The 13,751-nt window shown below is 46.2% G+C and overlaps 1 protein-coding gene across 1 annotated transcript in view; it reads left to right on the top strand.

Moving 5' to 3' along the window:
• The window catches only part of MED23 (mediator complex subunit 23), a 189,012-nt gene that overhangs the window by 13,686 nt on the left and 161,575 nt on the right, over nt 1–13,751 (top strand). The window contains exons 3-4 of the mRNA XM_073575818.1: nt 4,798–4,885; nt 8,219–8,343. Coding sequence (XP_073431919.1) covers nt 4,798–4,885; nt 8,219–8,343 — 213 coding nt within the window. The remainder of the gene's footprint in view (nt 1–4,797; nt 4,886–8,218; nt 8,344–13,751) is intronic.

The raw sequence follows: 13,751 nt of genomic DNA, 5'->3' as shown, positions 1-13,751 counted from the left end.
AGTGTTTTACCCCCACATATGGGGTATCAGCATACTCAGGACAAATTGCACAATAACTTTTAGGGTCCTGTTACCCTTGGAAAAATTGAGGGTGAAAAGATCATATTTTTTTTTTTTTTGGAAAAAATATGATTTTTTTAATTGTACGGCTGTACGTTACAAACTTCTGTGACGCCCTTGGGGGTTCAAAGTTCTCACCACACATCTAGATAAGTTCCTTGGGGGTGTCTAGTTTCCAAAATGGGGTCACTTGTGGGGGATTTCCACTGTTTAGGTACATCAGGAGCTCTCCAAACATGACATGGCGTCCGATCTGAATTCCAGACAATTTTGCATTGAAAGTCACACTGCGCTCCTTCCCTTCTGAGCTCTGCCATGCGCCGAAACAGTGGTTCCCCCCCCCTACATATCAGGTATCGGCGTACTCAGTACAAACTGCACAATAACTTTTGCAGTCCAATTTCTCCTGTTACCCTTGGTAAAATAAAATAAAATTGAACCTGAAGTATTTTTTTTTTTTTTTTTGTGGAAAAAAAGTTAATGTTCATTATTTTTATTTATTTATTTTTTTTTAAATATTTAAAAAAATTCCTGTGACGCACCTGAAGGGTTAATAAACTTCTTGAATGTGGTTTTGAGCACCCTAAGGGGTGCAGTTTTTAGAATGGTGTCACTTTTGGGTATTTTCTGTCATATAGACCCCCTCAAAGTGGCTTCAAATGTGATGTGGTCCGTAAAAATAAAATGGTGTTGCAAAAATGAGAAATCGCTGGTCAACTTTTAACCCTTAACTTCCTAACAAAAAACAATTTTGGTTCCAAAATAGTGCTGATGTAAAGTAAACATGTGGGTAATGTTACTTATTAAGTTTTTTGTGTGCCGTATCTCTGTGATTTAAGGGCATAAAAATTCAAATTTGGAAAATTGCGAAATTTTTAAAAATTTTCGCCAAATTTCCGTTTTTTTCACAAACGCAAGTTATTTGAATGAAATTTTACCACTAACATGAAGTACAATATGTCACGAGAAAACAATGTCAGAATCACTGGGATCCATGTAAGCGGTCCAGAGTTATGACCTCATAAAGGGACAGTGGTCAGAATTGTAAAAATTGGCCCGGGAGTTGACGTGCAAACCACCCTTGGTAGTGAAGGGGTTAAGTTGAATGTGGCTGCTAAGCATAAGTCACTAGAAAAGCGGTTGGGTCACTTCTTTTAGTCACTTCACAGCAACCAGAAGCAGTTAAAAGAAGTGACAGAAGGCGAAACATACACATAGCAAGTCATTTCGATATTGCTGGCTTTCTTGTTTGTTTTTCTTTTCAGGCGAAGACACCAAATTTTATCCAAGATAAAGTCAACCATAAAGCCACGAGTACGGTATAACACTAAAGAAAGGAAGCTTTACATACGGCCACATATCAGTTAATAGTAAATTTCATTAAACAAATTTCTTAAAAGGTAAGGCAAGCTACCAGATACAGAAGAGTTTTGGGTGAGTACAACTGGGGATATTGGTAATTTTTTACGTATTACACAAGTAGATAAGTACATAAATGATCTGTAATATATTTATCTCTATCTCATAATGCATAACTTATGTTGTAATTGCTATATCACAGTAGAGGTAAAAAAAAATCCTCAACATTTCAAAAGACATCAACAACAAAACATGTCGCAGTATCACACACCATAGTACAAGTAGATCCCCATAGTAAACAGCAAGGTTGCACAGAAGGTATGGTATGTATGTGTCTGATAAGAAAGACTTATACGAATCACTTCAGTAATAGCAGACTAAAGTATGCATTAGCGTCCAATATCATAGCATAATAAAAATAGCCTGTATAGTAAACCAAGGTATAGTTACCTGAGAATAGAACCCAGGGACCCACCACACCTGACGCGCGTTTCGCTTGGAAATGCTTCATCCCCTTGCATACTTTATTATTAAAGTGATTCATATAACAGGCTTTCTTATAGCGCTGTTTCTTACCAGACATTTATGCATACCCTACCCTGTTCTGTGCAACCTTGCTGTTTACTACGGGGATCTAACGTATATACTCGTGTATAAAAAATGAGGATGAATGAACTCATGGAGATCAACATCCAACACTGCAGAGACACCATCACATGTTTCTCAACGCAGTGACTCTAGAGCAATGCCCCCATCCCTTATGGGAAATATGCAAAAACATGCAAAACACAAGCCGCGGAGACACCATCACATGTTTCTCAACGCAAGCAAAGACTAGGCAGGTCTTTCCCTGGGAAGGAACAACCACTGGAAGGGCAGTCTCCAATGAAGGAAACCACCTATGCCAAAACATGGTATCCATCCACAGACAGCTGTTTCGGGGTATTGCCCCTCATCAGTATGGCGTAGGAAACAGTTTCCTACTCCACACTGATGAGGGGCAATACCCCGAAACAGCTGTCTGTTGATGGATACCATGTTTTGGCGTAGGTGGTTTCCTTCATTGGAGACTGCCCTTCCCGGGCATTATGAGATAGAGAGACATATATATTACAGATCAGTTATGTCCTCGTCTGCTTGTGTAATATTATCCTGTAAAAATTACCAATATCCCTGGGTGTACCCACCCAAAACTCTTCTGTATCTCTGGTATTTTGCCTTGCCTATTAAACCTTTTTATGAAGTTGTTTTAATAAAATGTACAATTTTAACTGATACGTGGCTGTAAGTAAAGCTTCCTTTCTTTGGTGTGTGGCTTTTTTTTTTGTCTTAGATGCGTTCCATGCAGACTTGTACTTGAAAGAGGTTGTGGTGGACGTACCCTAAACTCTGCCATTAGAATTTTTCTTTAATAAAAAAAAAACTAACTTGGGAATTGTGCTGTGGGTTGCTGCTTAGTATTGCAAAGGCTGAAATACACAATGACTTCTGCAGATTACATTGATTTGCTGCAGATTTCAAATGCACTGGCAAATGGTATCAGGTGTGAGAGTACCCTAAGGGTGTGTGCACATGCTGTGGATCCGCAGCGGTTCTGGTCCTGCGGATCTGCAGCAGTTTCTGCTGCGGTGTACAGTACCATTAAAGTCAATGAAAAATGAAAACCGCTGTGCAGACAGTGCGGGTTTTTCCGCGCGGATTTGCTGCAGTTTCAAAACTGCAGCATGTCAATTCTTTGTGTGGATTCCGCTGCGGTTTGGCACCTGCTCCATGGCAGGTGTCAAACCGCAGGCTAAACTGCAGATAAACCACAGGTCTTTTGACCTGTAGATTTACCTGCGGTTTTTGACAAATCTGCAGGACAATCCACAGCGTGTGCACACAGCCTTGAGCTTAAGCAGCAGTGCATGCCATGAATCTCAGAAGCAACTGTTTAATACCAAGCTTCTACATATCTGGCCCATCAGGAACAATTTTTTTTTTTTTTTTTTTTTTTTTTTTTTTTTTTTTTTTTTTTTTGGCTCAACTGATGTCAGTATGGAATTTGTTGTCATCTGGCTTTTTTATCAATTTGCATAACAGCAGATGAGCTGGATTAAAAAAAAAAAAAAAAAAAAACTTAAATGTGCTCCACATGAATGTGAACCATCTCGTAACATACTTTGGGATCTGTTCGCAAATCAGTTTCCCTGTGGCGTTTCACTGCTACAAGAGAGAGAGGCTTGATATATGTAAAGTGGCGACAGAGGTCGCATTAACGCCTGTCTGGGCGTCTATGACGCACAGGCAGGCGAAAAAACGCCTTCAGATTAGAAAGATACGTCCACGGGACGCATCGTTCTAAGCTACAGTGGCAGCGAGTTGGACGGAGCTGGGGAAAGGGCAGTATCGGATGTTGCGGAGCGACTCACGTCATCGCGGCGCGCCCTCTATGCTTGTCTCTCAGCGGGTGGTAGCGTGCAGCAGCGGCCGTACGGACACGTGACCCGCGCGACTGACGTCATCGCGGCGCGCTCTCTGTGCATCTCAGCGTGTGTAGCATCAGTCGGCCTCTCCGCGGCCAATGGCAGCCAGGGGCAGGGCTTGCTGGCTGTGCGTTATTGGCGGCATGTGACATGGGTGTCACTCGTACGGTGGTCAGCACTATTATGGAGATGGGGGTGCAGTATACGCATAGTGGGGTGCGGGGCATAGTTATGTTAGAGAAATCCTGATAGCATTTTTGCATTCTCCCTTTTTTTTGTCTAGATTAGCGATGGAGTCTGGTAAACGAAAGCAAGTGAGCTTGTTGAACTATTTTAGCAAGAGCAGCACGTCCAAGATAATTGCAAATACTGAAAATAGCACGGCAATGTATACCCCTGTATGGCCAATTTTAATTCATACAAATTGCGTACTCCTCCGTGGTGAAAAATACTCCTCAAAAATATTGGGAGGAGTATTTTTACTCCTCTGAAGAATATGTAGCGCGACCTCTGAGTGGCGATAACATGCCGTTCAGCCATCATCCTACAGATTGGATGGGAAGAATTGTGCGATTTTTTTTTTGTCAAAATTCTGGTCTACCTGAAAGAGCCCACCTCACTTATAGTAGGGTCTATCAGGTCCCAGTGGTATTAGTAGAACACAGGCTCTGTTGAAAATTGCAACAAAAGTTAATAAAACTGGTGTTTTCATAGTGTGAATAAGGTTTTCCAAACTGCATATACATTTATTGTATTGTGCTTTTGTTATAGATTTTCACTGGTACTGATCATTTTGATCTGTCGTTTCTGAAGTGAAAGGGAAAAAATTCACACCCAAAATCTGCATCAAACACTTTTGTGTAAATTAGATGCAACTCTTTGCAGTTTATAACGAGTGTTCCTATTTCTGCAGTATGTTTATGGACACGCCAGAAGATGAAAAGACCAAGCTGATCAGCTGCCTTGGCGCCTTTAGACAGTTCTGGGGAGACCTTCCTCAGGTATGAAGTCCTCATCCCATAAAGGTCTGCTACAATTTAAGGAATCGTTTCATAGATGTGGTACACAAAAATCTAACCATTTCAGGAACTATTGAGATGCTTTCCTTTTCACACACTTTAAGAACTTGGACTACATACAACGTGCTGACAGATTCCCTTTAAGGCCGGTTTCACATTTGCGCTTTTGAGCGCAGCAACGGCCTGCGCACGGCCGCCGCTAAGCCCCTCCCCCTGCTGCGCCACCGCCTCCACCTACCGGTGCATGACGCTGCATGCGTCCTGCGTCCCCTATCTTTATCACTGGGGGCGCAGGCCGTGCGCAGTATGCGTTTGGCGGCGCATGCGTCCTTTTGACGATGCGCCGACCAACTGCAGTTTGGTTGCGCTCGGCGCACCGTCAAAAGGGCGCATGCGTCGCCAAACGCATACTGCGCACGGCCTGCGCGCCCAGTGATAAAGATAGGGGACGCATGCAGCGTCATGCGCCGGTAGGCGGAGCTACCGGCTGAGGCGCGGCAGGGGGCGGTGCTTAGCGGCGGCCATGCGCAGGCTGTCGCTGCGCTCAAAAGCGCAAATGTGAAACCGGCCTAAATTGATCCAATAGCATCATTTATGATCTACCCACAGAATAGGTGAAACCTATTGATCACTGTGTATCCTGCAACTGGGATCTGTGTCCCCCATGTGAATTGAGGAATAGTCATGCATGGCTGTGACATTCATTGCCTACGAGAATGACTGTGGTAGAAGAGTGCAGCACCAACATCTTAAAACATGGGAACAAAAAGGGGTTTCCTCTTTTGAAGGACAATCATTCAGCCTATGATTCCACATAGTTGGAGCTCTTAAAGGGTTATTTCTAACTCGGATTTTCATGCTGAACTGTAATTACTCTGCCCTGGTGCAGACCGCAGAAGGTGGGTCTACTGAAACAGTCAGCTGCAACATATACCGTATATATGAAGAATTGAATGAGTGTTAGAAAATGGATGAGTGCTGCAGAACCAATGTTTCCCTCAGTCCCACCTTCTGTGTCCAAGGTCCAAACAAGGATTTTCTTGTTTCAGCCAAATGGGAATAAACATTTGTCATTATGTGTACATGTAACAGTTGTATTTTGCGGGTTCTAAAAGATATGTGAAGCAGAGCTACATTTCTTATCTCCCACAACATAAGTATTGTTTCAGCTATGTGGTGGTTTTTTTTTTTTTTTTTTTTTTCTTCCTATTTTTCTTTTTCCAATCGCATAGAAACATTATGTAAATTCTGCTTGTAGAAGAAACCTGTCATCAATTAATTCTAATAGATCCAGCAGTGAAGCATTTTTCACAACAAATTTTATAGCATAATATCGATCTAGCAGGCAAAGTGTTAAATAATTTGTCCACTGTCTGGACACCTGTTTTTAAATTAAATAATCCCCCCCCCCCCCCCCCCCCTGAAGAAGAAGAAAAAAAATATATATATAATTTTTTTTTTTCTTTTGATATATAAGATTTAATTAATTTTTGCTAGAACCACTGCACAGTTTTATAAATATCCGCTTCTCTGCATGTCTGACAGCCATTCCAACCAGAGTACACCTCAGTTTCTGCTGTGGTGTACAGTACCATTAAAAGCAATGTAAAATGAAAACCGCAGTGCCCACGGTGTGGCATTTTCTGCGTGGATTTGCTGGGGTTTTAAATCCGCAACATGTCATTTCTTTGTGCGGATTCCGCAGCGGTTTGGCACCTGCTCCATGACAGGTGTCAAACCGCAGGGGAAACCCGCAGGCAAATCCCCAGGTCTTTTGACCTGGGGATTTACCTGCAGATTTAGACAAATCCACGTGGAAAATTCTGCAGCAGAATCCACAGCGTGTGCACACATCCTTATAGGAATGAAAAAATAACTTTTCTTTTCCAACAGTTTATTGGGTTTTTAAATTTAAAGTTTAGGGAGAGGGGGGAAGGAACGAGGAAAGAGGGAAGGAAAGGGGAGAAAAAATAACTTTTAACCATGCCAAAGGAGTTGAAAAGAAGGGCTCAATTCTGGCTTTACTAGCAGAGGGATACAGTGAGCGTCATGTTGCCTCCATCCTTAAAATTTCTGAGGCGGCAGTCCATTACAACAAGGTCAAGCAGCAGACATTGGGAACAGCAAAGCCACAGACCGGCAGAGGGCGCAAATGACTCCCCACTGACCTGGATGACCATAGTCTTATTGAATGTCGCTCAGCAACTACAGGATGACCTACAAAAGAAATGGCAGCTGGGGAGAAGAGCACAGCAAGAACAGTTCTTAACAGGCTTCTAGAAGCAGGGCTCAAGTCATGTAAAGCTAGAAGAAAAAGCCTTTCATCAGTGAAAAGCAAAGGAGAGCCATGCTGAAGTTTGCCAAAGGCCATAAGGATTGGACCATAAAGGACTGGAGTAAGGTAATCTTCCCTGAGTCTAATTTTCAGCTTTGCCCAACACCTGGTCATCTAATGGTAATATGGAGACCTGGCGAGGCGAACAAGCCACAGTGTCTTGCATCCACTGTGAAATTTGGTGAAGGATAGGTGATGATTTGGGGATGCTTTAGCAAGGCTGGTATTTGGCAGGTTAATCTTTGCGAAGGATGTATGAATCAAGACGCATACAAGGTTATCCTGGAGAAACAGTTGATTCCTTCTGCAATGTTCCCCAACTGAGGACTGGCTTTTCCAGCTGGACAATGCACAATGCCCCACAGCTAGGTCAATCAATGTGTGCATGAAAGACCACCAAATCAAATCGTCATGGCCAGCCCAATTCTCAGACCTAAACCCCACTGAAAACCTCTGGAATGTAATCAAGAGGAAGATTGATGGTCACAAGCCATCAAACAAAGAAGAACTGCTTAACTTTTTGTACCAGGAGTGGCATAAGGTCACCCAGAAGCAGTGTGAAAGATTGGTGGAAAGCATGCCAAGACGCATGAAAGCTGTGATTAAAAATCATGGTTATTCCACAAAACATTGATTTCTGAACTCTTCCTGAGTTAAAGCATTAGTATTTCGAAATGATTATAAACTTGTTTTCTTAGAGTTATTTGAGGTCTACGAGCACTGCATTTTTTTTTTTTTAATTTTTGACCATTTCTCATTTATGAAAAGAAATAAAAAATTAATGCTTGGAAATGAAATTCAAAGACATATCAGTAGTTTATAGAATAAAAGAGCAATTTACATTTTACTCAAAAATATACCTATAGAAAAAAAATCAGACACAATGAGTTTTCCAGTGGTCTCTTAATTGTTGCCAGAGCTATTCGTGTGATTGGTAATATACATCATTAACTGATTATTTGATATGGTTTATACTTCAGGATTCTCATGAGCAATGTGTCCAATGGATTGTAAGGTTCATACATGGGCAGCATAGTCCAAAAAGAATCTCCTTCCTTTATGACTGTCTGGCTATGGCTGTGGAAACCTCTGTTCTACCTCCAAGGTATGTGAGTGATTTGATGAAACATTTCTTCTAAACTTCTTGTCATTGGGTAATTATAACCATACTGCAATGCTGTACTTAACCTTAATTTGGTCAAGCATTCATTGGATTCATTTATTAATTATGAACACCATAAAGCGCTCTATGGCTCCAATTAATTAAGACTGGTGTTTCATACACCAGTCTTAATGAGGCAAATCGGGTGCCATCCTCTGATGTCCTGTCTGCATACCCCCCCATCCTTGCTCAGGAGATGTGATTTGATCAGACCGTGTCCCTGTACGGTCAGACACAGCCATTACACAGTACACAGCAGGGGCACATTTATAAGGTTATCTCAGTACAGGGACATATAATTTAAACATATCTAATTGTGGAAATGTATTATTCCTAGATCAACTTGATCAAAGTTAACTTTGTCGTGGGAAAACCCCTTTTAGTGATATAGGTGTGATGAGCTGTTGTGTTGGCCTGTGAATTCATTAAGAGGCGCATGCATTTCATGAATTCGGTGAGTTTCAGTAGCGTGCACCTCGCTAGTAATGTTACACTAGCTATTGGAGTAACATTTCTGGCATAAGAACACAGACCCTTATGATGAATTTGACAGACGAACGTAGCAATGCAATGGTTCCTTCTATTTCTTTATCGCCTTATTGGGGGACACAATTACCATGGGTGTATGCTGCTGCTGCTAGGAGGCTGACACTATGCAAAAACAAGAAAATTAGCTCCTCCCCGGCAGTATACACCCACCGACAGGCACCAAGCACCTCAGTTTGTGCTTAGTGTCTGTAGGAGGCGGACCGGGATCTCCCCAGATCCGCAGTTTTAATCCAATTTTCCTTTCAGGTTTAGTTTGAACTTTTTAATTTTCTCCCTCTTTTGTCTTTTAGGTTTTTTCCATTGGGAAACAGGGTATAGTTATCACCCTGATTTCCTATATCATGCGGCTGAGCGAGCAGTGTGGTGTCACCCACATCGCAACTCTCAGTACCGCAGGCAGGACTCTTCCCTATCACCTTCCGGTGATAAGGGTTGCGGACAGGTGGCTGGTCCTTGCCGAATCCCCCTCCTCACCCCTTTCTCGGGACAGGGCTGAGAGGAAGACTGCGATCGTAGGTGTTCCAAGCCGTCTTCTGCAGGATGCGGGTACAGAGGACTCCTTCCCCTCCCAGCGGCCTGCCATTTCCCCGTGGGCCCCTGTGGTCATCCTCTTCAGGGACGTCAGGTAAGTGCCTGTACGTTCCCTCCGGCCCCGCATAAGCTTCAGTGACATGGGAGAAGAAGGGACCTTGTTGGTTTCAGGTCCACAGATTTGAATCTCCCGCCCTTTCTGCCTGCCGCGCGGCTCACACAGCCGCTTGCGTTCCTCCACTTTCCCTGCTCTAGTCAGGGAGTCTCGGGGGATCTCCTCACTCACCGCAGCGTCGCAAGCGGCAGGACCGGGTCAGATGCCATCCTTAGCGCGGTATGTCGGGCATGGGGCTGCGTCGCCGTCAGGGTAGGAGGCACTTTCACTTTCACTTTCCCCTCAGCGCGGGGAATTCCTCTGCTCTCCCTCCTCCCTTCCTGAGCGCGCTCCTTTCAGCGCGCTTTTTCTAGCCCATCACAGGGCTTCTTTCTCTTTTGGATGCCAGCCCCCCCCTCTTCTGCCATGCCCTCTCCGTCGCTATTAACCAGTCACGGCGCAGCCGCTAAGCTCCGCCTCCATCTTCCAGCACAAGGATTTCCTGATGCCTGAATCACTCCTTCCTGCGCTGTTTGGGGGACACTTCGGCGTTTCTTCTGCTGCTCGCACAGAATCTCGGTAGGCTCGGCTCTGAAGCAAGGATTAGCTCTCCTCGGCATTTATTCCCTAATTTCTGTGGCCATTCAGTGCAGTTTACTTATGCTCAACCCTTCAGGGGATCTCTGCTTCAGGCCCACCGCTACCTTTTACGCCTGTGCGCGCTGTAAAAAGTGGGCATCGGGTCGGTCGTCCCCATTCTGCCCCCCCCCTGCAGTCCTTCAGATATGTCAGCATCTCAGGAACGCACAGAGTCCCGGGCGGAGGGCGCTCTTCCCTCCTCTCTCCCCCCGGAGTGGGCCGTTACAATGTCAGTCTGTTTCTGACTTGACAAAAGTATCACAGTCGCTGGTCCAGGTCTTAGAACGATTGCCTCAGCTATCCTCAGCCACCTCTGCCCCGACCGCCTCTCGGGGTTAGTCGTCCACACCTGACCGTGACCTTCAGAGAGACAGACAGGGAAGGACTTCTAGGAAGCGGGCTCTGTCCACTTCGTCCTCGAGCTCGCAGGGCCCTTCCGCTCCCAGGCCTCCTACTTCCTCGGATGACAACCTTCAGTCAGGTGATGATTCTCAATCGGAAGCTAGTTCAGAGGGGAACAGCGTTTCTAAAACGCGGGACATGGTCGATAGTCTTATTGCAGCTATCTTCCAAACACTAAAAATTAAACAGGATGAGGCTCCACCTCAGGAATGCTCGGTTCTCCTTAAACGAGCCAGACCTCCGTCTCGAACCTTTCCCAATCACAACGATTTCGATACTACCTTATCCAAACACTGGGAGCGCCCTGAGCAACGTTTCTCAGGCCGCAAGTACTTGGACGTTCTGTACCCCTTTGACGCAGAACTGCTCTCAAAGTGGTCCAAGGCTCCCGAGGTGGATCCTCCAGTTTCCCGGATAGCCTCAAACGGTGCTCTCTGCCAGACGGGGCATCGCTCAAAGATCCTACTGACAGGCAGATTGAATCTCTGGCTAAGTCTATCTTTGAGGCATCTGGCGCCTCTCTCTGCCCTATTTTCGCATCCGCCTGGGTGGCGAAAGTCATTTCCGCTTGGGCAAAAATTCTTCGCAGAGGCATCTTAGCGTCAGCTCCTCAAGACGAATTGGCGGATCTGGCAGATCAGATTAACCATGCGGGTAAATACCTTTTGGCCGCCTCCTTGGACGCGGCCGGCTGCGTAGCAAGGGCTAACAGCAACATAGTAGCTGTACGCCGAATCCTCTGGCTAAAGTCATGGAATGCGGACACTACTTCAAAAAAGTCGCTTACCAATCTGCCATTCCATGGCTCTAGACTCTTTGGAGCAAAGCTGGATCAGATAATTTCCGATGCCACTGGAGGTAAAAGTACTTCGCTTCCCCAATCTCGACCAAAACGTCTTTTCAACAGAAAGGGTTTTCGACCATTCAGGCCCTTTCGTCCCTTCTCTGCCACGGAGAGAGCCACTCAACAGGATCGGCCGGCCGCCACCAGGGAGCGGGATCAGAGGAAACCTTCCTACAAACCTGCTCCTCGCTGGAGATCTAGAGGACAATATTCCAGATCTGCAGGAGCCAATTCCGGCAGATTTTCGTCTAAGTGACGGGTCAACCCCACCTGGAATTTCTTCCAGGGTGGGAGGCAGACTTTCCTTTTTCGCGGATGCTTGGCTGTCCGTTGTCGACGACGCTTGGGTCAGAGAACTTGTCGCATCCGGATACAAGATCGAATTTGCTTCACTCCCGAACAGACGGTTTTTCCGGTCTCGGCCTCCGCGACAGCGGGCCCAGATTCCGGGTTTTCTGCAGGCCATTTCCTCCCTTCTTTCCGCCGGAGTCATTGTTCCCGTTCCCTCAGACGAACGGTTTTCCGGGTTTTACTCCAATCTCTATGTAGTCCCGAAGAAAGACGGCTCTCTTCGTCCTATTCTGGACCTCAAATTGCTCAATCGCCACGTGAAGATTCTTCATTTCAAGATGGAGTCTCTTTGGTCGGTGGTTGCTTCCATGGAGCCCGGGGAATTCCTCTGCTCGGTGGACATTCGGGATGCCTATCTGCACATTCCAATTTGTGTGCAGCATCAGAAGTATCTTCGATTTGCGTTTCAGGGAGACCACTTTCAGTTCACAGCTCTTCCTTTTGGCCTAGCTTCAGCGCCCCGTGTTTTCACGAAGGTGATGGCGACCGTCATGGCCATCCTTCGCTCCAGAGGGATCCTCATCATCCCTTATCTGGACGATCTTTTGATCAAGGGTTCGTCTCGCCAGGACTGTCTCCGGAGCCTTCAGATAACCCTGGACACTCTCAGCCGCCTAGGTTGGCTAGTCAACAAGGAGAAGTCCATTCTGATCCCCACCCAGCGTCTGACCTTTCTGGGCATGGAATTCGACACGAAGCTAGCCCGTGTTTTTCTTCCAAGGGAAAAATTTACAACTCTTTCCAAGGGCATCAGAACTCTCAAAAGACCTGCTCCCATTCCCATTCGGTTCTGCATGAAGGTCCTGGGGAAGATGGTGGCTTCCATGGAAGCAGTACCCTTTGCGCAGTTTCATCTTCGCCCCCTCCAGCTGTCTCTGCTTTCAGCCTGGGACAAGACCACGATGTCCTTGGACCGTCCTATTCGGCTTCCTCTCAGAGTGAGGCAGTCTCTCACTTGGTGGCTACGGCCAGCGTCAGTTCTCCAAGGGAGGTCCTTCCTTCCGCCTCAGTGGCAAGTCATCACCACCGATGCGAGCCTTCTAGGATGGGGAGCAGTGTTCCATCAGAAAGCGGCCCAAGGCCGCTGGAAGCCACAGGAGTCTCTCCTCCCAATCAATCTTTTGGAGATCAGAGCAATCTTCCTGGCCCTTCATTGGCAGCCCCTCCTATCCGGCAAGCCGGTCCATATTCAGTCGGACAACGCCACGGCCGTGGCGTACATAAACCATCAGGGGGGCACGCACAGCAAGCAAGTAATGTCAGAAGTGGCCAAGATATTCCGCTGGGCAGAAAGTTATGTTCCGGCAATCTCCGCCGTCCATATCCCAGGGGTGGAAAATTGGGCAGCCGACTTTCTGAGTCGCCAGGGCCTAGCGTCCGGCGAATGGTCCCTGCACCCCGCAGTTCTCTCAGATATGCGACCGTTGGGGCACCCCGGATGTCGATCTCATGGCATCTCGGATGAACCACAAGGTGCCTCAGTTCGTAGCCAGGTCCAGGGACCCTGTAGCCGTCGCGTGCGACGCACTGGTGACTCCGTGGTCCCAGTTTCAACTTCCGTATCTGTTCCCGCCTCTGGCATTGATCCCTCGGGTGGTCAAAAAGATAAAATCGGAAGGCGTACCAGTGATTCTAGTCGCTCCAGATTGGCCAAGATGGCCTTGGTACGCGGAACTGGTCAACATGCTCGCGGACGTCCCCTGGAGGCTTCCAGACCGTCCAGACCTTCTCTCGCAAGGCCCCCTTTACCACGAGAATTCTCAGTCTCTGAGTTTGACGGCATGGCCGTTGAGACCGCAATTCTGAAGGAATCAGGTCTGTCCAGTCAGGTTATTCAAACTATGATCAGAGCCAGGAAACCAGCCTCTTCCCGCATTTACCATAGGTACTGGAAGGCTTTTTTCCGTTGGTGCGATAAGAGTCTTCCCAATGACCTTTTCT

This window comes from Dendrobates tinctorius, unplaced genomic scaffold, assembly GCF_039654945.1.
Source record: "Dendrobates tinctorius isolate UK_male_01 unplaced genomic scaffold, ASM3965494v1 ptg000046l, whole genome shotgun sequence".
Lineage (NCBI taxonomy): Eukaryota > Metazoa > Chordata > Amphibia > Anura > Dendrobatidae > Dendrobates > Dendrobates tinctorius.
The sequence above is the reverse complement of the archived record's forward strand: the minus strand, read 5'-3'. Positions and strand labels throughout refer to the sequence as shown.